Source organism: Xiphias gladius, chromosome 4, assembly GCF_016859285.1.
Source record: "Xiphias gladius isolate SHS-SW01 ecotype Sanya breed wild chromosome 4, ASM1685928v1, whole genome shotgun sequence".
In the NCBI taxonomy this organism is placed as follows: Eukaryota; Metazoa; Chordata; class Actinopteri; order Istiophoriformes; family Xiphiidae; genus Xiphias; species Xiphias gladius.
Window position 1 is genome coordinate 6,636,558 of NC_053403.1, and position 24,851 is coordinate 6,661,408.

Sequence of the window (24,851 nt, forward strand, 5' to 3'; positions counted from 1 at the left end):
GCGGGGCCGACTCCAGACTGGTGCCAGATAGGGATTATAGCTTGTGTGTTACTGCGTGCGTGTGCGTAGGTGTGTGTTCACGGAGGCCATTTTCCTGTCTAGCAGGCCAAGGCCACAGATATTCAAGGTGCTCACCCCACAATGTTCAAACATTTGTTAGCAATTAGCCTCGGCCACAAAACTGACTTTCAACAAAACACGGGGACCCTCCCTCCCTCCCTCTCTCTCTCCCCCTCCTTTTTCTGTCTTTTTTCATCCTGTCCCTGTTCCAGTCCCTCCCTCATTTTCCAGTTTCTTTGTTCCCCTCCCGTCTCTCTCTCTCTCTCTCTCTGCATTGCTCTTTCTTTCTTCCCACTCTTCCTCCTCCTCTTCCTCCCTCCCTCCCTCCCTCCCTCCCTCCCTCCTTCTCTGAAGTTGCACATGGTTTCTGTCTGAGCAGGTTTAGTTTTCTCGGGCTCTGGATGGGAGAGGGATGATGCCAGAGAGCTGCAGGCAGACACGCATATTCAAAACTTAGACGAACTTTGGCCAGTTTCCTTTAGCACTGATAGACTTACAGAAACACTTGAACACTCGATTCTTTTGCCCATATGGGCTGACTTTCAGTGTGCCTGAGGTGCTCCTGTCCATTTTTAAATCTGTGGAAGTCATTTGGGGACTTTTGGCCTTTCTTTTTACTTTGGAAATTTGGAGACAACTGGAAAATGTTGAACGAATGATTTTGCTGTCACCTCAACGGTAAATTGTTGACTACTTTTGCTGTTCCTGTACACTTGCTTTGTGTAAAAAAAAAGGGAAGCATCCCCACTATCATCAAGCTGAGCTTCTGCAAACTGGACAAGTTGTTTGTACTGGATTCTTGAGCCAGGAATCATGAAAGGTAGAGCAATTTCTCTGATTTCTTCTGTTATTTCTGGAAAGTGTGAATTCTGAGCACCTACGAATCACCTACTACATCTTCCTGTTCGCATTTAATGCAAAAAAACATTTCTTTACAATTCGCTTGATGCATTTGCCGGTGTGAAAAATACTCGAAAATGTTGACGGGAACAGTATCTGTCATGGTGGCATGCAGGCAGGCACCTGCACAGGGCACCAGCGACCACATATGTTTCTCATCTGCTCTGAAACTTGGCAGTTTGGCTCCCGAGAAAGTGTCGACTTGTTGCTCTTGGACGTGAGACTTTGATCGGTCAGCTTTAAATCTGTATATGTGTGTGCATACACACCATAGCCCCATTTCATAGAACAGAAAATGTTCTCTAGCCCTGCGAACCTGCCACTGGCTGACTTAATAGCCCCTTTAAAACAGGGAGAGTGAAAACAGAACGTATGAATTTGAGCGTTTTCACAACATGGCATGAAAGGGGAGCTGCCACCGGCTTTAAAGAGTGCAGCGGCTCGTACACGTTTCCCAGAAAGCAGTCGGGTGACAGTGACGGGAGAAAACAGTAAGAGAGGATAAGAGAGAGGACTGAAAAGAAGCAGAAAAAAGACCCACGTGTGGGTTAACAGCTTGAGAAGATGTTGACATGTTCATTACTAACGGTAGTTGATGTATGATGTATCGTGCCCTGAATTTATTATCGTTGCTAACTGAAATATAACAGCATTCTTTCCTCTGTTTTTGATGATGTTTTTAAACTTGGAGGTGTTAACCTGCAAGAGCCTAATTTGCTCAGCGAGGACTGCTGTTTTATTTCAGTGCCCCACTTCCCACAGATCACTTGTGAGTCTTGTGAGTGTGTTCATTACTGTTAAGTCTTTTTTGTCCCGTTTTTTTTTTTTCAGTTTCTGCGGTGGTGCTACTTTTATTGACCATCCGCTAACATCCCTCTGGCCATTGTGCAAATCACAGTCAAAATACTGGTTTGTTTACACTCCAGCAACCCCGGGCAACATTACCGGAGATAGCATCACGTTTGCCCGAATTAATCATTCTGTCGTCATGTCACGTTAGAGCCACGAAAAACAGAGCTGCTGACTGGTGGAAAACACTCATGTTTGTCAGAGGAGTCCTCCAACCTAGATGACAAATTAGGTCAAAGTCAGCGCACTACAAAACAATCCACATGAGCTTTTTCTGATCCTTTGTCCCTTACCATCAGGATGATATTGTTTGTCAGTGCCTTTCAACATGAATATAAGGGCTACAAAAGAGTCATTCAAGCTTCTGCTGCTGAAAAAGTAGAACATAACCCTCTGGAGAGATGTTTTCTTGAGAAATGAAAGGCTGATTTAGGATATTAGACTACTATCGAGACTATTAGTGGAGCTGCTGACCTGGAAAAATGCTCACTTCTGGCACCTAGTGGTATCTACAGGTAGAGTATTGTACCTACTTGCTCTACACTGTGGTTATGGGTCGTGAAATGTGTCAACCCATGCAGAAAAACAGGTCTCAGTGATTACTAAAAGAAGCCACTTCTAAAAGGAAGCCACCCTCCAACAACATCTTTTTTTCATGTATTGAAAACAAGGTATTGCAAATGTAGAATTTTTTACAAAATGAACTGCGAATGTTTAATTTCAGCCTTTGCTAGAACATTGCAAAACATATATATTAGGAGCAGGTTATTACATTAATAATCAGTGTTTAGTCCTTTTTTTATGTAGGTCCTTATGTTTTAGTGCAGTTTTTCTGTTTTCTGACTTTTCTGTTGAATGACTCTGTTGAATTTGAATTATTTTACACAGGCATTAAAGGGAAATCAAGGTAGGCTTATAAGTAAAAATAAAAATAAAACAATTTAAACTCCAATTTGAGTAAGCATTTTGTGTCTCTGGTCCTGTCAAGCTTCAAGGGGAGAAGCTGCCATGAACCACGAGACAACACAGCAAATTGACTCCTAGAACATATGCAGCACACTTCTCAGCCAAACAGTACAGGAGGTCTGCTAATGTGGTTTCCAGTCTTGCTGAGAAAGAGTCCAGCCCAGCACGACCAGAATTAAACATGCTGCCTCATACATTCCTAGCAGGGCTGGAAAGGAGATGTGGGGTTGGTTGGGGGGGGGGGTTAAGAGAAGAGGGAGGCAGAAGAGTAGGGGGAGGACGGGAGACAGGTGTATGGCTGGCAAAGGCAAAGGAAAAGGAAAGAGTGAGTGAAGGGGAGAAGAGAAGGGGAGGAACAGAAAGAGAGAGAAAGAGAGATTTTCTTGTTTTGAATGCCATTTTTCCTGTGGCAGTGTCATAAATTGACAGTCAGACATTGTTTTGATTTATTTTTGCTCATTGGAATCATTATCTAAATGTTTCTACTGGGCCTTTTCCTGAACACTTGCAGTATAGGCATAAAAATGTTGAATGTGCAGCAACTTGACACTTATTTAAGAAGGTAGGGATATTATTATTCTGGTTAGAGGTAGATCTGTGTTGGTTTTTCTTCCATTTTATGTAGATGTTTTTGCAATTCAAAACTTTTGTACTGAAAAATCTGAGTTAAATTAGACTCTATGGCCAGACTATGGTCTTTTTTGTTCCCTTCATTTAGTTAAGAGAGATCTAAATGATACAGCAAACGAGTGATTTTTCAGATAGCTTTGTGCTTCCAACTTTGTTGGATCAGCTCCTGGAAGGCCCTCTTCTGTTTCAGCATGACAGCGCCCCCGTCCACAAACCCAGGATTGTGTTGAACAAGCTATTGGAAAGTGCTAAGTGCTAGGTTCTTAGTAACTGCTACCTACTTTCAGACTAGTTTCAAACTAGTTTTAAAGCCAGTTTTTTACTCAATCAATTTGCACCATTTCACCTTAGAAATGTCTAGGAAAGACTATGTAAATGAGATATAACTGTAGCGTCACAAGCTGTAGCATAACTTCCAAAAATAACGGTTTAAGGGGCCAAGATTACGTAAAGATGCATACAAGGACCAGGATGTGATGGAGTTAGTTGCATTCATACCATTTAGATTGTGTGGGAAAATACCTGATTATGCTAACCTAGCCAACGCTATTTGGACATTTAGTCTAATGTAAGCACAATGTTGTATTTTGAGGTTTATTGTGTAATTTGTGTGAAACTGAAATTTAAAATCTTCCCAGTTCACATTATTAATAAACAGCATTTCGGACCCATTGCCTTTTTTCACTCTTCAGTCTGAACAGGTAATACGCTAGCAAGCTAATGTTGTTGTCAGTTTGTTTCGTAAGAACTATGCAACAGTTATGCCTGGCGGTAACTGGGTTTACATTTTTAGTACATGATCAGTAAAAACTACATGTAACTTTATGTAAGAAATAGTGTGTGTGGTGCAACCCATTGTAATTCATTAAATAACCATTTAGTAAACACTTATGTTTTAACTAGGCTAAGTATGAACTTGCGAATAGCTGGTACAACCGACTCTGGGACCATAAAGAAGAGATGGTTTTCCTGTTTTGGTGCAGAAGAACTTGATTGGTGTCTACATTCTTAATTCAGGTATCAACACACTTTTAACCACATACGTTAACTTCCATTTTGAAAAGCTCTTCTCATTCTTACCTTTAATTAATCTCTGTGGAAAGTTCACCTAAGATATTGGAGAGCAAGTATAAAAATACCACGAAGCCCTCAAATAAAGCATTAGAGAATATTGTACACACCCTTTGGCCTCACAGCCCTGTAAACCCAACCAGGCTTGTCTCTGTGTCTCAGCCTGGCTTTCCGCAGCGGTTTAGTCCAGAGAAAACGCGATGCGTTTATGGTATTGAGACTCTAAAAAATCTCCCGTTTCACTGCCGAACCACAATAAAAGAACATTCCCTTGTAATGGCCCGTCTATAACTTCAGCTTCGCAGTCTGCAGCAAAATATACCAGGCGTTTATAGTTGTGTGAGGAGACCACACATTCCAGTCAGAGGGCACCTAAATGACTTGGATGAGTTCAGAGGTTTGGAAAGGGACTGATTTCGCTTTACGAGTTGCGTTCAAAACCTCCATTCTGATCTGCAGCAGGGCCCATGACTCCTGGTTTCATTTAAGGCCAGGATTTGATGGAGGCTCTTGAGGAGGATTTTCTGGTCAGGATAACTTAAATGACATGTTGAAACGATGCATCTTTACGTGGACATCACATCAGGGAGCGACCTGGTGAGGTTAGAGGACCTTCAGGGCATATTACTCAACAAGGATAACAATTTGCACAATCCCCTGGCGAAAGTAATGTCCAGGGGAAGAGTGAAGGGAGGGGAGGGTGGGAAGGGGTTTGGAAAGTCCAAAACTCCCCAAGAGAAACCACGGCAGAGGAACCACAAACATAAAGTGGCGCTGATGGTTAGCTGACTCAAGTGAAGGCCTGGCACTGTGTTCAGGAACACCAAAGGTCCGATGGCAAAAGAGGATGAAGGGAGGAGGGTTGATTAACTCCATGTGGTTGGAGAGCAACATCCTGATACTTTATTTTTTTTATTTATTTATTTTTTTTTTCTTTTTAGTTTTAATCTTAAAGCCCTGCTTTCACCTCCCCGTAACCCTGTGTCTAATGCTGTTATTTATACCTACATTCACCTGTACATGTATCCTTATGGAACTTCTTGGAAACAATCAGATCTGTTCCGAAAAGCTCTGCAAAGCAGCCTGTAACACGTCTGTCTCATGTCCCGTGTGTGCTGTTTCAACTTGCTGCTAGATTGATGTTTTGATAGGTGTGGTGGCTGGCCGCTGTACACCATCTGAACTGGCAAAATACACTACAGTATACCTACTTGGCCAGAACACTGACGTTCACTGGAAACAAAACAAGCTCCTACCCGAATGGTTAAGAGGATAATGTTGCCTTGACAGAAATGTTTGAGATGATTTTGTGGTGATTTCATTATGTTTTGTAGACGCTGGGCCTCCTGTAAGAACATTTTTGTAGTCTTATCCTCAATCTCTCTTACTTTTATCTGTGAGTTTTGCTTTTACGAGGATTCTAAGTGAAATTCCCCAGACTCTCTCGACTGTGAAAACATGTCATAAATTCTGAGTTTCGGCCTGATGAGTGCCACCTGTTCATGAGGAGGTGTGCATTAGTGAGATTTGTTAATTAGTATAATCCGTGCCCCTTGCGATCGCCATATAAGGCTACTAGTTCTACTCAGTGTGTGGGTTTTGTTAACAAACATGTTACCAAAGAGTGAAAAGAAGAATTTCGCACTGCGGAGGTCCAGGTCCTGTGGCACAGAGCGCTGACTTCCACACCTTTGGGATCATCTGGGACGCCGACTGCGAGCCAGGCTTAATCTCCCAACATCAGTGTTGGACCCCACTAATGCTCTTGTGGCTGACTGGGACCAACGATCTTGCGGAGGCCGCTCCCAGAAGAGTGGGGGCTGTTCTTAAAGCAGATCAACGGTCATGGATTTAGAAAAAGATGCTCAGCAATCACATATGAGTTTAAATGTCCATGTGTCCACATACTAATGTAGTGCAATTCTTGTTTCACCACAGTTGTTATTTGTGTTCAGTTTTACAGGAGCACTATTCAAACACACGACGTGAAATTAAAACAACATTCAGTGGTGTTGTATTATTTCTGTGGAAAGCAGCAGTGTTATTTTCACTTCAGCAACTTTGACCAGGGAGAATAGTCAGCTGCTTTCCAGTTAATTACGAAACCAAGGGACCACTTGTAAAAACAGGATTTAATAGCTGCATGATATGGTTTGTCACAAAGAGTTTTCTTGGTAGAATTTGGAAATATGGTCATTTTCCTGACCTTATTGTACGTTTATTGAATTGTTAACTGTTCAGTGCTACATCTTTTGGAAAAAAAAAAACTATTGGAAATGTTTAGTTTTGGTGGATATTCTTTAGCACACACGTCTCCTGGGAATACACATCCTTACATTGTATTTACTTCTTGTCACAGCTAAGTGTACACTGGCTGGGCTTTCTGTGTGGATTCAAACTGCAACCAAACTTTTCCATCCTCAGTCCGCCCCTCAATTTGGATAAACAACCGAAAAACCTGGTCTAGTTTGGCCGATTTTTCACAGCATTTAAATGCTAGTTATCTATGTTTAGTTTGCAGGCTTTACTTTAAAATGTAACCATGTCAATTACACTCACTGACCTTGATGTATTTATTCATAATATTGTTACATATGAAATGCATTTTACTTTAAATCATGATTTGTTTTATTGTCTATTATGTTGTTTAAGGCATCTTCACGCTGCAGCATTTCGTCTGAAACAAATTTCCCTTCTAAGAGAAAAGAGGTCAAACCAAACTTGCCTTGTAGCCTTAGAGTTGTTTATTTACCAAATTATGGAAATCAGTTGTGCATGTTAAGTAATGAACCTGGATAAAATCGCTGTCCAAGTACATTTACCTTATAAGCTTGAGTCCCTGTCATCATGTTACCCATGTCATCTTTCCAGCCCAGTGGTAAGATTTACTGCCATACAGGGACTGGTGTTCCCTTTATGTAGCGAGGTGGAAAGTTAGAGTCAGGAGGTGAGGTTTGTGGGTGGGCATGTAGCGGGCCTGACTTTCATGCTCATGATCAGAGTTTATTTCCCACGACAGATCTCTAATTAATCGCCTTTGCATTAACCGTGACCGCAAGCTTTCCCTCATCTTAACCACGTGTTTGCCTAACCTTAACCACCTTAAACATAAGGCATTTGCCATAACCATGATCTTTACTGTTTTTTACGTAACGTTTTTATCACTTAATGAATTTTTTTTTTTTAAAGAGAAACAAGAACACAGAAATTCAAAGCAGTTGCAGGGTGGTTTTAAATGATCTCTTCACAGCCAGTTGCAATGCAAAGTGTGGTATTTGTTAAACACGTCAGGAATGGTTTATGAAGATGTTCCGTGTTTGTCAAATTTGAGAAAAAAATCATTTGCTGTGCTAAATAAATTATGAAATTGTTAAACATACTTGAACCAAAGTGCGCATTTGACAAACAGTTTATCCACTGATTCAGACTGAGCCAACCACATTTTTTATGAGTTCCACACTGTTTTTGCCTTGGCCTGACTGTATAGGTATGACCTGGTGGAGCTGTGTTGTGCTCCTGTCAGATCAGCTCAGTTCTGCTTTGTATGTGTTGGACAGGTCAACTTCCTCACTAACGAGACAGACATGAGGGTTTTTTCCACAGGGAGTGGGAAAAACATGAGGAGAGAGAGGAGCAGGAAGGAGGGAGGGAGGGAGGGAGGGAGGGAGGGAGGGAGGCAGGGAGGTGAAGGAGGGGAAATATAACCGGGGAGCCGATGGATATTTGAGGGTAGATACTGATTGTGATATGTGCTGACATTCAGATGTTTGAATCTGACCATTTTCATGCCACATGAGTCCAAAAAAAAAAAGGACAGGAATTCATTTCTCCCACAGAAATGTATTTTAATCAGGGTGGGAAAGCCTGTGAAACAGGATTTGAACTAGTATTGGACATGAAAACTCTTCAGTGAAACACAGGGTAGTATGTGTTGTTATTATTTTACCACTACCCCTACTATACTCTAAATACTTTTACTAGTCTTGCTATTACTACCACTACTGCCTTCGTACTGAAGTTGTGAGTTTACGTTTTCAATCTTTTTTCTACTTGTCATTCCTCCCGTTGAAAAATTGGTGAACAATTTTGTGTGTTCCACATTCAAAGCAGTGGAGATACATCTTTTTGGCCACTTGGGGGCAGCACAACAAGGTATAAACACATATATTTCTATATTTTCACCTTACAATGTCGATGAATATGTTAGCATTCAGTTGCCTTTTTACACATCCAGGAGATATGGAGCAACATTAGCATTCATTTGGAGTCATGTGTCTGGCTAGCTGGCCAATGAGAGTCCACTATTCACTCTCCCTTTAGCTCCTTTTGGCATGTTGACCCTCAACTCCTGAGGGAAATATCTGGCTCTTTAGCCACTAATTGCTCTACTACGCTCACCGGCTAGTTGCTAACTTTGTCAACCTGCTGTTTGTTGTTGGGCAGTTAGCGTACAGTGGATATATCTGAACTTTTTCCACTGAAAACAGGTGCCAGCTGCTGCTGAAGACAATCTTAATGGGTTAAAGTTGCAGGCTATAAAACAAAAAAGAAAAAAAAAAGCGCTGAAAGACACTAAAATGCTCCATAGAGCTGAGGGGAAGAGCAGAATACACTGTTAATTTTCTAAAGGTTAGTCACTGTTAGAGACTACGTTAAAAACTTGCATAGCCATTTGATCGACTGTCAATATACAAATATGAGTTAAAGCAGATTTAAGGCCAATAGAAGACAAAAAACTTACATTACTTTCACAGACTCTACTTTTTTTGAAGTGTGTGTTTTTTGACATGGGAGGCCGGTGTTCATATCCCGTCTACTGCCAACGATCAACAGTGGTTTCTTTTAACCATGACCTTGAGTTTTCTTTAACTGTACCGAAGTAGTTTTGCAACCTAAACCTACCCAAACTTTTGCCATAGAAGTGGAAGATCATGTCAATCATTTTAGTAACAGTCATATGCTTTTGAAAGGCACTGACAGACAATGGCTCGGTCTTCATCCAAATGTATCACAAATTTTAACCGTATTTTTGTGAAGATTCGGTTAAGGTTTTTATTCTAATTGACAAAATGCAAATGAACGTACATTTCCATCCACTATCAATATGTAAATATTGCTTAATGCATGCAGTTGGTTGCGCTAATTTTCCAGTTGAATGCCATTAAACCATTGCAGGGGAAGATTTCTGTCTTTGATGTCCTTTCCTGATAGCTGTCTTTTGGTTTATTTTGTAGATGGTTGCCTCCACCTCTCCTCCCCCCTCTCTCCCTCTCTCCTCCCTCCATTACTCATATAAACATTCACCTCATGGTGCCGTTTGCAAGCCAAGTGTGCTTTGTTCTGTCAAAACTGTATTTTACCAACGTTGTTTTTGGAGATACATCTTGTGTTTTATCTTTTCACTTTCTTTATTTGGTTTAAGCCAAATAATAATAAACAACAACTTCACTTGCGGAAAACCCAAATTTCATCCTCGTTCTGACCCTGTTCGTGTCACCACCATCATACCATCATGCTTCGTGAACACTGTTATTTGCTTCTCATAGACAGTGAGTAGAGGTAAAAGTGTTGAATTCATACCCCATGTGCAGTGGCTAAGAAGTAGGTAAAAAGTACTAGAACAGTCTGGAGAACAACTTTGTATTTGTTAAGAAAACATACAACAAATTTAGTTTCTGACCCTCAGACCTTCATCAGACATTGTGTGGAACTGCTACCAGTTTCATTATCTTTCAAGGCATTTTTCTCTGGTTCTCTCCCTATCGGAGGCCAGACTTCGCCTCGTGACGAGATGATGATGATGTGGTTAACCGCAGAGATCGATCCACAGCAGACATTTTGTCTTCAGAAATTTTGCAAAATTTGCTTTTGGCTTACGACATGGAATAACACACAAAAAAATAAAAAATAAATAAAAGATCTTTTTACAACTCAAAATGAACTATAAACCACGATTCCAAACTTACAGTTTCACAAATTTTTCTACTCAAATAGAAACACACTAAAGGACAACAAACAACAAAACTCACACTTTATGAGTTTTGCATCCCTTTCGTTAAGTATTGCAACATTTGACCTATGGTCGCCACAAATTTATTGTGTATACTAATCAATCTTCCATTAAAAACCTGTGTTGTGAGCTCAAAACACCCATAAAGTTTGGGGTCCAAAGGGGGCTCTGAAATGTTTGTTTTTACACAGAAGATGGCAGAAACTCAATCTTGAAATCAGAACAACCATATTGGATACCAATAGCTCCCCAGTTTTCTCTCAAACCACAGCATGATCACTGTGTTCCAATATTTCCCCATAGTTTTGGACCGAATGTGGCTTCCATTTGTTGCCGGCGTGGTTAGCTGTTTAGTGTATCTGCGTTACCTGTGACGAACATATGGCAAATAGTTGTACAGTGAGATCTGTTGGTGGAAAGGGCTCTTCTGTTTGAACTTATACGTGAACAGTAAACCTGCGTAAAATCAACAATACCAAAAGATTATCCAACAAGGTAAAACGACAAAAATGCGTTGTCTGCCCATGCTCTCTAGAACAGCCATAGAGGGGTTTTTCTGATCTGTCGTTTCTGTCGGCAGGACGACGTCATTTGTCTGTGGCTTCTAAACCCGCTACAAACCACTGTTGAAAAATGAATAAGTTTTATGATGTGACGACGCTTTGGTTTAACGTTTGAGGAAAGATCATGGTTTTGGTTCAAATAAGTACTTTTGCTAAAATTAAGTCACTGCGAGATTTTTCTGTATTAAACCAGACCATGCTCCTTCCTTAAATTTAACGAAGTGCTGTGAGGGTCTAAATGTAACCATAAAAACATTTAATAAGGCTGTAGCCACTACAAGTGGATATTGTACTGATATTGTATCGTAAGACCAGATCTTTTTGCAGGTACAAATATGTTGTCTGTGAACACTTTACTGATGTGTTCACCATCAACATGTTTGCAACTTGCCATACCCCCTAAATTAACAACATATCCTCATTGCGTTAATAGAAAAACGGGACCGCAATTACATTTCCTTCAAAACGTATTTGCTGCTGCCAATAGTTGTATATACATTTAATTTCTGGGAGGCAGGGTAGTCCCCATGCAGACTTTGTCACTCTATAATAATACCGTCACATTACTCCCTCCTTGGCTGCTGTCATAATTACTATGGCCACCAGAGGGCTTCTTCACCTGAGCATATGTAGTTTTGGAGCACTTGCCGGAACAACGGTTGATGTTGTTCTTCTGGGAAGGACAGTTCTCAAATTATATGATTGGATCAGGTCACATGACGTTAGTTGTCAGCTGGTAGCCAAACGGCTGATGGCGATACATGAATGACGCCGCTGATGCAGGACTTCAGTGTTCTGCCTGAGCTAATGCTATGCCCCATTTGCGTACAACAAGCAGAAACCTTTAAAAAAAAAAAAACCTTTAAGAGGCCCTTTAAAGCTTGAATGTATTTGATACATTTTTGGTGGAATATTCCTTTAAGTTATACCACATCTGTCTGGAGTCGGCCAGTGTTAGCTATAAGACCAGCTCCTCTGGCAGTATCACCACGGGAACACGGTAGAGTGTCCAAGCTAGTCAGCAACCTGCCAAACCCCTTCTTTCCCGTGTCTGAGTGTGTTTCCCGGCGCTTTTCTTTCAGCGACCACCTCCCCAGCGGTCCCGCTGAGTATTTTCGGTTTCCTAACATCGAGCTCCATACCCGCAGTCCCACTGCCGTGGGGTTGGGTACCAGTATAGGTGGTGTACAGTTAATGACGTGCTGTATATTCAGTCCACTGCTGTTACATAAAGTTGTAAAAACATGACGTCGAGTGTACCCTGAGATTTTAAAGTAAATTGTCTTTGTGCGGTTTATTAAGCCCTCTGGTTATATTCTGTCATGCTTACTTCGATCTTTTGCAGCCTGAGTGTGTGATGACAACCTCCTCAGACACATCTGCACACAAAACACCCACAATACTCCCACTAGAATCAGCACACAAAACCAACAAGTGTTCTCATACTTTTTTACACTGTGGGGCTGTTTCTCCTTGAGTGAGGAATGGCTCGGAGAAAACATTTTAGCAGAACAAAAATATACATTTTTGTTGTACTTTTCTAAGATAGCAGCCTCCCACCAAACACACTGTACAATGCGGAGACTGCAGGGGGAGAGAGTGGTTGAGTGTGAGGCAGCTGGTTTGTAGGATTTATGACAGGAGTAAGCTGATAAAACATTTTAGTGGCTCCAGCAGAATTGGTTACAGTCTTTTCATTTTTCTAAATGTCTGCTTTGTGTCTTTCTTCCCTTTTTTTTGGCAGATAACTATGGTGGATATGAGAACCAGCTTTTCAAAGGTAATGATCAATATGTCCTCTTGTCCCGAGCTAAGAATCATAAACGTCAACCAGTTCATTATAAATGATCGTCGGTCTCTTTAAAAACACGGTATTGTCTATGGAATCCAAAGTCTGCAGGTCAATTTGATAGAGATGCATGAGCAAAAGTTACACTTTTGAATTTCCAAATTCTTCCGTCCCTTAATTGTCTCTGCACACACATTTTTTATACACACACTGGGCAAGTGAGGGTTATAAGCACGAACAGGCTCAGGTTTAGTTTTTCTGATGTGAATCAGCCTAAGTGGTTTCAGAGAAAGGTAAATGAGCCTTAAACACATATTGGAGTTACCAGTCGTAATCCATCGTAATTACCAGTTTTTAACTGGAAAAAGCATCAACATAAATATCCAAATCGTAATTATGACCAGGAAACTCTCGACACCGAAATGCCTGAAAGCAAACAAACATGTCAGCCAAAGTCTGTCATTCATGGTAGTTAAACCCAGATTTGATGGATATAGTGCTCTAATGTCAGTGCAACTTTTTTTTTTTTTACCCTCCTAGACCGACTCTACAATCATACAACCATCTTGAGTTGTTTTATGATGTGAACTATTGTAAACACGGAACATTTACCCATATCTACAATCCATCCCGTATGAAGTGCATGTGGCATTTTGTGTGCTTTGAAGCATATTCCAGTACATCTTAACACAATTACAACAGTTCCATGCAATTTGTAGGCTTGTATCCCATGCAAGGCTGGTTAAGTCCATGTTGTCTCTGTTAAGAGAATGACTGTGACTCTTTCGTGAGTCCCTTTTTAAGTTCGATACTTTAAACTGCCAATTTAACCAATAAAAATGACATGAAAAGAAACTTCAAAAAAATCATGTTTGTGTTGTCAGTAGTAGAAAGTCCTGTTTTCAATTTGTCATTTTTGCATTTTCTCCCTGTCCTGCTTTTCAGAGGAGGACCTCACTGGAGAGGAAGAGGAAATACCTTCATTTAGAGGTGAAGGCCACATAGGCATGCACACAACAAACAAGGTCACTCAGTCTGACAGGACGAATAAAATACGTGTCAGATGATCAGAAAGATAGAGTGGTATCAACAGAGCACCTGAAGGGCCAGCTATAACTCTGAACAGCATAGGAGCACTGTGTGTTAGCGCATAACTGCACTAAGTAGGTCAAAGTTAACACAGGAGCTCAATCAGACAGTAATTTCACGGTTCGCCTTTTTTTCCCTCTCCAGTTAAGTGTGACTAACTTGAGGGCTTTGTGTAAAACCTGTATCATTTTCTGACTGCCCCCCCCCCCCCATCTGACTTATTTTTAGTGCAGTTGCCGCATTTTTTCCAGAACTGAGGAATTAACATGCAGCATTATTGGTAATAACGGAAAATGATGGTCAAAACTATGAAAATAAGATCCAAGTTGTAATAAGACAAAACTCTCTTTTAAAAAGCAAAACCAACCAAAAATGATTGTTGTTGTCGACTTTCAGCGGTTTAACGACGTACCGTGCTCATGCAGACCCGTACTCTGGGGGGGGGTGTTGAGTATGAAGGGGCACGGATACTCGTCCAAATCTTTTCTGACTTTCGTAGCTCTTTTTGTTTGCGCACACCATTGCTTTTCAAACGGCGATCCACTCACTCACACACATCCGTGTCTACATTCGTTCGATGCGTCTCCAGGTCGTACCAGAGGTGGCTGCGTGAGGTGCCAGCAGAGCCATTCTCTCCAGCTGGCTGTCAAAGTCCTCTATGGATTCGTTGCATTCCTCATCATTACGGTGGCGGTGCTGGCATCACTTGGTGAGCTCAGTTTGATTTTCACTTTACGCAGCCTAAAATGAAAAAAAAAAAAAAAAAAAAATGGAAATTATGTAGCAGGTAAGTGAAAAACAGTGGTAATATCCATCCAAGTTTCCTAGAAAGACTAGGAAAGTTCCCTTGTAATTAGTAAAAAATTGAGTAAGTAATTGAGTAAAAGCTTTAATTAATGTTAATTAATTAATGAGCCATATAAAGCTTTACCGACTATGCATTAAGAATAGTGAGACGTAAGCTTGTCATGGGAAAAAGTCAGACTCTGATTTGTCTGTACGTCTGTGTCTCAGTAAAACAAGTTCCATTTAACTCCCATAGATCAAATGAATGGGTTACTGGGTCCTGTTTGCCATGTTTTACGTAGCTTTCAGCTGCTCAGCACCGAAAGATGCTTTTCACATTAACATGACTCTTTATTGGGTTTCAAAGCTGTAAATCTTCATCTTTTACTACCGTTCAGGGACCTCAGAGGAGAGAGTGAGGCATGGTTGAGTGATGCAAAATCCACACATCACACACACACACACACACACACACACACACACACTTGTACGCTTGTATTCAGGTACACATGTACTGAAAGGTAATAAAAGTCTGGTTTTTTGTTCTAGGTCCGCTGTGAACTGTGCGCGGGCATTTCATATACATACAGGGGTTCAAATGGGCCGGAGCGATTCGGAGCGGCGATCCAGCGCCTTTGATTAATAAGAAAATTAATCTGATTGGCAGATTCATGCATAGCCGGTCGGTGGGCCGTCAAAAAAAACCCATGTTGTGGCTGATCGGTGTATTTATTTTCCAAATTGGCAATACTACGCTGTGTGTCTGGGAGAAACCCCTATCTAGATGAATTCAAATGTAACATTTTAATTGTCCAACGAGTCAGTTCTGCACGAAGACAGGCCATTATCCTGAATTTTACTGGAGAGTTTCAGCATTCTGATAAAAACGCTGTTTCAGAAATGATAAGAGTAAATGTGGGAAACACAATGACCGTAATTACTGTGCATGTGCCCAAGGAAAAACACCAGCCTTTGATTTTCCATTCCCCCGCTGAACATCTGTTTTACAACAGATAAATTATTCAGCAAAAATGTGTCAAGTAACAAGTGTGGACTTAAGCAACACATTTTTTTAGCTCTTTGCCTCACTGACACAAGCACTTTTGGAATGAAATACATTCATCAAGTCATCGCATACAAAGCATTAAAAATACATACTGCTTGTAATGCATGTGTATTAACAGTTTCTGTGTAGGTCTAAGGTCTCAGTGTTTTATGAAATATTGCTTAAACATCTTTGCGCAAAATGTGGCCAGAACCATGCCCCGTGTTCAGCATCATTGTCAGAGCAGCTAATGCAGCAGAGCAGGCTATATGTGCAGAGAGCATGTGGAAGTATTTATATATGCGGACACACTGTGGAACAGACCTGCAGTAATCCCCTGAGTCAAGGCCTCGGATGCTGACAAATTCTGCAAACACACAACTTGCACTCTCTCAGATGTACACTTACATTCACAAAAACTCACACTCGCTAAATAGTTGCTGCTCTCTTGGGAAATATGTTGGGGGAGCAGGACCTGGCCAGCTGGCGAAACCACCATTTATCAGTGACTTGTTCCCATTTGTTAGCTAATGAAAACTTGATGTGTTTTGTTGTCAGGGCTTAAATTGCAATTTCCTGTTTTCTATTCCTAAATACCTCCTTTTCCCTGTTAACGCCAAGGTACTGGTGATGTTAATTGTATCTGCATCCACTCAGCAGCTAATGGTTTAATTCCCCATGGACTTACACTGACTATTACAAAAACGAAAACTGTGACAGCAGAGTTTAGCAGGGTGCAGTAGGCTTGTTCCTTTACTGAAACGTAAACCCTGATTTTTGGAATAATATAATGCCTTTACATGAATTCCTAGACATTTCCCCTTTACTTAATCAACTTCCCTGTGTCTCCAGTGTTCAGGAAGGTTGACAGCCTGTCCGAGGAAGAGTCCGTCTACCACGAGAAGATCACCAGAGTTCAACAAGGAATTGACGGTAAAGTAGCTGGATTGACATGCAAATTGTTTGTATTTTGTATTATTTCAACTTTTGCTATATTGTTATTCATTATCTGTTAACTGGTCTCCAGTCGTTGTTTCCCACAGGTGGAGTTATGGTTGTTGACAAATACATTCTTAATTACAGTCTGTTGTATACCATGTATTACATGTTTATATGCTGCTTATGGATGCTGAAATGCTTTTTCACTTGAGTAAAGTGTTACCTTTACTCAAGTAAAAAAAAGTTACTTGTAATAGGGTATTTCCACACTGTGGTATTGCTACTTTTACTTAAGTAAAGGATCTGAGTACTTCTCCCACCACTGACGATAGCAATGGAAACTCACTTAGCCACGCCAAAATAGGAACTCAAAGGAAAAAAACAAAAAACTTTTGTAAATAAAAAATTATGTGGTAAATTTAATTTACTTTCCTACTAACTTGGATTATTTTACACATTCTTAAAAGAAATAGAATTGTAGAACTTGGTTCATTTATAGAATCAAAAGAGCCTAAAATAGCTTATTTTCTGAATCATTTAAAAAACACAACATGTAAAATACAGGGTCCATTTAGCAGCTGCTTTATTGTCTTCTCATCCACTGAGGAAGAGGATATAATCAAATGCTCCTCAACAGCTACTGAATGGATCATGTGGGGAGACTGTTTTGAAAACTGCATTGACCCTGCATATGCGCCTGGTGCGTTAAGGTCATTCCCGAAGTGTAAAGCAGTACAGATGACTGGGTATAATGTCAGGAGAGCTCAAAAGACCAAGGGTTAAATGTTTACCAGAAGCTTTAATATACAACATACAATGTCGTCTACAACTTTTTATCCATAACGCCTCACTGTCTCTCTTTCCTCCCTCTCCATCCCCCCCTCCTGCTTTTCTTTCTCTGACTCCGTCTCCCAGATCTGGGCTCCACCTCTAACTGTTCAGGCTGTCTTGATGTGACTCTGTACAGCGAAGAGATCAGCAGGCTGAAGAGGGAGTTTGAAGACATCCAGAGAATGATACTGGGACAAGAGCAGGTATGGTGGATCACAAGTTCCGAGAGATGAAAGTGACATCTTCGGGTCCCTTGCTTTGGTAAAACAACAGTCCAAAACCCAAGGATATTCAATAACTTTTTTTTTTTTTAACAGAAAAGGTAATATTTATTTCATGGGTCTCGTATTTTCCAGTTAATTTCCTGAAACCTTTCTTCATAATTTCCTAAAATTTAGCCGGTATTCAGCTGTAAATACACTGGATATTTCCAAGAAATGCCTACGCAGTGCTGCTAATTATAAGGGAATTGGAAAAAAAGTGTTAGTTGCTTCAGTTATTAATTTCCTGCTTGTTATATTGAAGTTTTAAGAAAAAAATAGTAAATGAAGTAATATTTAAGTGAAAAATTAGCCATGAACTGACATCAATATCCATCAGAGTTTCCTGGAAAGACTAACAAAAATTCCTAATTTCGATTCTTCATGACTTTGAACTGCTATATGTTATAGATCCACTTTGTAATCTGCAAATATTCATTTGATTGACATATTTGCTGCATTTTGGCTGAACTGTCTGCTTACCAGCACTTCTCAGTTGCACTGAACATGCCTTTGTTTTACTGATATGAAGTTTCACCAGCTCAGCAGGTATGCTCACAAACATATTTCTACCTAATTTCCACAGACCAGACCTGTAAAATAAAGTGAGTCCGTGTGGCGTGGTATATCTATATCAATATCTATGGTATATATCTCTCACTTACTCTCTCTCTAGGTTACAGCCAAATACTCCGTTCACTTCTCTTTCCTGATCCCTGTCACCCCAGATCCTGGACCAGGCTTCCCAGGCCCAGGCCACTCTACGTGCCACCAGCAACCGGCTGGCGCGCGACATGCAAAACCAACTCATGTCGATCAAATTTCTCAACCAGTCCCTGGAAAGATACCTGGATCGTGTGGAGGGCTGGAGGGACGTGATCGAGGAAACTGAAGAGAAGATGAAGACTCTGACGGAGGATCAGTATGACGTCAAAGCTACAGCGCAGCAAGTTAACACTACAGTGGCTCTCAGGTGAATGAACATTTCTTAATATGATAATGAGCCCATGTGTGGACTTTTTCAATTATGTATCCACGTTCAATAACCTTTATCAGCACAATATCAACTCCTACATGCCTACCAAACTATTATCATCATTTCTTATTAGCTATTAAGTATGCGTTCATTAACTTTTAGTGACTTGGCTGAATTGGCTGAGTGGGAATTTAATCAATGACTGAGAAACAGGCACAGCTGTGATTTCAGCTGCATGAATGGGCTGATGATATCTTCCGCAACTTTTTCAATTATTTATTAACAAGGAAAACTTATTTTTCCATCATTATTTCCTGTTTACAACAGAAAAGGCATGTCGGTGAAATATTTAGATAGTTAACGTTAGTTGGGTAGTTTGTTTACAAAAATTCTCATCAAACACTTTTTGGCTGCCTCCTAGTAGTTTGTAAAAAGAAAAATATGGCAGACACAATTGAATAAGAATGAGTCTAAAGCCATGCTAGCGGCTTTGTGATCTCAATGCTAAAGTCAGCATGCTACCATGCTCAGGCTTTAAATTGTTAACAGATGTTTAGCAGGTAATGTTCAACATGTTAGCTTAGAGCATACTAAAATATGCCAATGAGCGCAAAACACATCATATAGCTGAGGATGATGGGAATGCCATTACGTTAGTGGGAATTTGGTTACTGACCAAACAACTGAACAAAAGAAAATTTTGACCTCCTGCTGGTGAGAGATGAGAAGTCAGAGGATGTTCAAAGTGATAAAAATTAAACCTGAAGGGGAAAATAAAGCCTATACCAAATTGAATGGGAAGCCATTCGCTGTTTGTTGGGACATTTAACTCAAAACCAAAACTGTCAATCCCTTGATGGCGCTAGAGGAAAGGTCAGGGGATCAACAGAGCCATCAGAAATCTTTCTGTTGGGACCATAAAACTCTGCACAAAATTGCATGGCGATCATGGAATAGTTGTTGAGTTAATTCAATCGGGACTACAGTGGTGGACCGACCGACTGAAATTGCCATCCCTAGAGCCATGTCACTAGCATGGCCAAAAAAGCAGAATAATGTGAACACAGAATAATGTTTTATCCACTGCAACTCACATGTCTTCTGTGTTTCCCCCTGCTCTCTAGTACGATATGGATAAATGCCCTGCAGAGGAAAGCAGATGAAGAGACTCTGGTCCTCCAGAAGTTGACCAGCGACTGGCAGAACTACAGCCGAGTTCTGAGCGCTATGAAATCCAACACAAGCAACACCATGCAAACCATGCGCCTCCTCCAAAACAACATCGTAGCAGATCACCAGAGAATTGCCATGTCCACCGAGGTGTACTATGACCTAACTCAGCAGGTGTGTGTGTCTGCTTGTGATATATCAGATATTACTAATGGGGTTATTTTACATGTAGCATTACACACAGGTTTTAGAGATTGTGAAGGGAAAGCCCTTTGCAAAAACAAACTGTTAACAGGAAACAATGAGTCTATCAGCAGCTTAAAAAGTATCTCTTTCAAAAGCCCATCAGCTGATGGTGTTTTCTTTGTGTGTGTGCTCATGTACTTGTATACCAAATTGGAGCCCAATTTGAACTTTCAAAGTGCCCCACAGTTTTGGGAAGTAAGGGCATTTTGGCTAAGCCTGACTTCTTCCAAAGTTTGTTACGACTTGGTTTGAGAGTTGAGAGTAGTGTTAGGTTGAAGCTGAAGAAAGGGTTGGGTTTAAACACGTAGTTGAGATGGTTAAGGATAGAGTTAAGGGCCAGTTAATGGATTCTCTTAATGGCTTTCCTCACAAGTACAGAGCTAGAACATGTGTCTGTGTTTTCTCCAGGTGATGAGCCTGCAGATGCAGCTTGACAATGTGACGTCTTTCATGGATGAACATGAGGAGAACATGCATGACCTTCACTACCATTCCAGGTAACACACATACACACAAATTTGTACCATCATACTTGCAAGAACATTGTATTGAATGACATTAGTTCCCTGGAGGTTTACTCGTTTACTTGTAATCTTTCATGCCTAATCCCTACCTTGGCCCTTACCTTAACCTAAAATCTAATTGTACCCCTATATAAATGATTAACCTTCTGGTGACCAGATTTTTGTCCCCATAATGGAGGTAAGTCCCCATATGTAACACTATGAACAGATGTCCCCACAACATGATGAATAGATAATGTACACACACACAAGCTCAACACACAGACACAGGAAGAAAGGGTATTATGGCAAATATTATACTGGAAATGTGAAAACATCCCCAACCATCGCGTTTAGGTACTACGAGAACCGCACAGGTGAGCGTTTCTCCGCCTTGGATGGTCGTCTGAACTCCATCGAGATGGAGATTGACACAGTCTCCTCCAGCATCAACGCCACCGTCAGCCACGTCCAGAGCATGTACAAATACATCAACATTGAGAGCTTGTCCTGCCAGACCCGCCTGGGCAGACACACAGAAGATCTACAGGTTGTAAACACACTCTTGTCTGTTAGTCAAATACAGTAACACCTACTGCAAATCCAACACTGGCCAGCAAAATACCACTTTTTTCAGCCCGGTGTACCCTTTAAAAGTTCTTCGTTAAGTATGTTAAGATAGCTGAAACACACTGGTTATAATAATAATGTTGTTCTCAATACCGAAGCATCTGTTTCAGGAGCTTTGATATTTTAGGGAGAAATTATCAAAAGAGAGGTACAGTATTTAAAACATTTGATTTGTTTGTGAAAAAGCTCATGTATTCTTCCTTAATATTAATGACAGTGATGGCATGTCACTGGTGGTTTACATGCCCAGTCAGTATATTTTTTTATCTTAAATCTGGAACCGGCCTCCATGGGTCAAAAGGCAGAAGCCTATTGAGCTTTGACCACATCCAACATCATATCTGGGTGTGGTCAGACGTGATCTCTTGTACCTGTGATCACACCCAGCTGTGATGTAGCTTGTTACTATGACGCCACGGTACATCACTGCTGCAAAGTTTGTGGAGCAGTTTCTTGGATTGAGTGAAGTTACTCCTTAAAGGATAGCTAAACTGACTTGTAATTTTTTGACACACAGTCCAGACTGAGGATTAAATGTTTCTGTATTTAATCTTACTGAGTTCTCCTTCTATTCTTTATCTCCTCATTATCCTCCTACTCTTTCCTCCTTGTTTTTGGTTTTCTTATTTTGCTTCTTTTCTTCCTCCTCACATGCAGAACCTGAACGACACAGTCTTGTTACTCCTCCACTTAGCTGACACTCTAAGGCAGCAGAATATGTTGTTAAATGTCCGTCTGGATGTGGATGTCAGGAACCTGTCCATGGTGATGGAGGAGATGAAGCTTGTGGACGTTCACCATACCCAGCTCATTAAGAACTTCACCATACTAAAAGGTAAAATATATTGTCATGTAGAGATAAAATCTGACCGTATGTTTACACTCTTCTTTTTAACTTCACCTCACTGACTTTTGTCAACAGGTGCTCCTGGCCCTCCAGGGCCCAAAGGAAACCGTGGTGAAACAGGTGCAAAAGGGCCTATGGGACTGACTGGGAGCAAAGGTGACCGAGGCTCCATAGGAAGTCGTGGATCCGCCGGAGAAAAGGGGTCTCTTGGGCCGAAGGGAGCTCCGGGTGAACCAGGTCCCAGTGGCAATAGAGGGGCAGTAGGGATCAAAGGAGCCAAAGGGTCTCTTGGTATACCAGGACCACGTGGTGAGAGGGGCCAGAAAGGTGACATGGGCCCCTCTGGTAAAGATGGGGTCCCAGGACCCACAGGGCCTCAAGGGATCCAGGGTCAGGCAGGACTCCCGGGCATCATTGGGCCAACAGGACCAAGGGGCAAACCAGGGCCAGTAGGGCCGCCTGGACCACCAGGAACCCCTGGACCTCCAGGGTTGCCGTACTCCCATGCCCAAATCAACATCCAGCAGCGGACCGAGATGCCTGCTGCTGGGTCCAAGAGGCAGTAGAAAGATGGACAGAGACATGGGCTAGAGGTGATCTGTCATTTCCAAAGGAGCTTTAAAATCATAGTCTGATATGAACAGAAGAAATATCATCCATTGTGACTGGAGATGCAATAATCCATTTGTATGGGACTGTGCAAGACAGTGGAGAACTATATACACAAAAGCAACAAATCAAATTGGAGATGGGGCATTGAAGGAGGCATTCCCTTGATGAAATAACATGGCCACAAAAAAAATTAAAAAAAAAAAAGAAAACAGAGCTGCTGGCACAGATTGAACTGCTGCTGAGAAGTGAGATATGAGAGCACTCAAGGCTGAAAATGGACTGTGTTTGGACAGACTTTGAATTTTATATGGTGGTGGTCTTCATACAACACATGGGTCTCATATCGTAACAAATTTTCATGGGTTCTGATTCTTGTATTAGACCCAAATACAACAGACTTCCCCCCTGGTATTTCATGTACAAATAACAAAGTACAGAATGAGCTTTTACAAAAGTTAAAAACATGCCTTAGATGAGGAGATTAATAGGAATAAAAACACATCCATTAATAATAATAATTTTGAGTTTTGCCTAGTTGAATGTACTGGAAGTAAAGAATGTGTTAGAGGTTGTTGTCAAGCCACCAAAACCTCATGGGGCATAATGAATAGAAGGTCTGTTAACCACAGATTTGGACTAAAGTGGTGTTTTCCCATCCAGAGTACTCAAAGGTTAACATGTCCATGCACTACTACATAGGCACAGAAAAAAAAAAAAAAAAATCTTTCTGTTTTTACATTATGTACACATTGACACATCCTTTTCTGGTGGATAGCACTTTATTGGTTCTTAAAGTGTAAAAATTAAAGTCAGTTTGCTTATATTTTGGTATTTCAGAGCAGGTACTCTGAAGACTTTTTTTCATCTACTGGGCAAAACTGTCATTTTATGATCTGTGTTTGAAAAAGTAAAGTTGCAGAATGGAGTATGGAGCCGGAGCCAGGAGGTGATTAGCTTAGCTTAGCATAAAGACTGGAAGCTGGGGGAAACAGCTCGCCTGGCTCTGTCTAAGGCTCACTAATTACCACGTTGTATCGCATTTGTTTAATCTGTACACAAACTTAAATGTAAAAGCCACAGTTGTGGCTTTGAGGGGAGTTACATGCTTTTTCTTGATAAACTAACTCCCTCTAAAAAACAGAATAAACAGACGAGATACAACACGGTAATATGTTGGATTCACAGGTGCTGGGAGGCCAGTTTTTATATTTTTATTTTTTGCTAAGCTAAGCTAATCACCTCCGACCCTAACTTCGTACTTTATGCACAGGTATTAAAGTTCTAATTGAACTCTTGAAAAGAAAGCATATAAGTGTATTTCACAAAATGTTGAACTATTCCTTTAAGAGAAGTGTAGAAGGTTAATGAAACTTATTCAACACATAAAAAACCATGTTGGTAGAGAAATGACTTTCGAGAGTCTCATGATACACACATAAATAATCATTTATATCTCAGAAAAAAAAAAGTTTTACAAAAAGGAAAACATGCTGTTTTTGTAAACCTGTGTGTTGTAATGAAATGCGACTGGCTTGCATCGAACTTCATTAAATACATTTTTGAGCGGTCCCGATCTTGTGAGTTTCCTGCTGTACCAAAGCAGAGAGCTATTGTGGCCCTGTGAAGGAAAGGGAGTGGTGTTGTCATTAATTCAAAACACATGTCAACCCCTCCCATTAAATTTTTGAGGTCTAAAGCCACTAACTCAAAGATATTTGATTGTCTAGATTTACCCTGTTTTTTTAACATAGGTACTCCACACAAAATGTAGCCTATAATTTATTTGTTTGTAAATAATTTTATAATTTACATTTTGCAGTTCATAGTAGAATGTAGAAATGTAAAGGGTACACAAAAATTAAGATTAAGACTAATGATTAAGATTAATGACATACTGAAAATCACTATCTGTGATCATTAATATGCGATACAGATTTGTACAGATGTGTTGTTGTAGAGAACATCTGATAACCTCCCGGCAGCAGGTTGTGGCGACAGCGCTGATCCCCTGCTGAATGCAACTCTCACAGCAGTTCTCCCTTTCTCAGCGCTGGAACATGGCAGGCCTTGTGGGATTTT

The 24,851-nt window shown here is 40.7% G+C and overlaps 1 protein-coding gene across 1 annotated transcript; it reads left to right on the forward strand.

The window, feature by feature from the left end:
- Window positions 1-463: 463 nt before the first annotated feature.
- On the forward strand, window positions 464-24,330 carry scara3 (scavenger receptor class A, member 3). Its single transcript, XM_040126206.1, has 12 exons — window positions 464-880; window positions 12,794-12,829; window positions 13,784-13,828; window positions 14,517-14,636; window positions 16,611-16,691; window positions 17,613-17,731; window positions 18,517-18,761; window positions 19,889-20,108; window positions 20,589-20,677; window positions 21,041-21,233; window positions 21,971-22,148; window positions 22,236-24,330. Exons 1-12 carry the CDS (start codon window positions 874-876, stop codon window positions 22,724-22,726), a joined length of 1,824 nt encoding a protein of 607 aa, XP_039982140.1. The 5' UTR covers window positions 464-873; the 3' UTR covers window positions 22,727-24,330.
- Window positions 24,331-24,851: the final 521 nt, after the last annotated feature.

Bases quoted from the DNA above. Each gene is read 5' to 3' on its own strand.
- scara3 (XM_040126206.1), top strand. The intron at 14,637-16,610 runs GTGAGCTCAGTT...CTGTGTCTCCAG, and splicing joins GGCGGTGCTGGCATCACTTG to TGTTCAGGAAGGTTGACAGC. The intron at 18,762-19,888 runs GTGAATGAACAT...CCTGCTCTCTAG, and splicing joins AACACTACAGTGGCTCTCAG to TACGATATGGATAAATGCCC.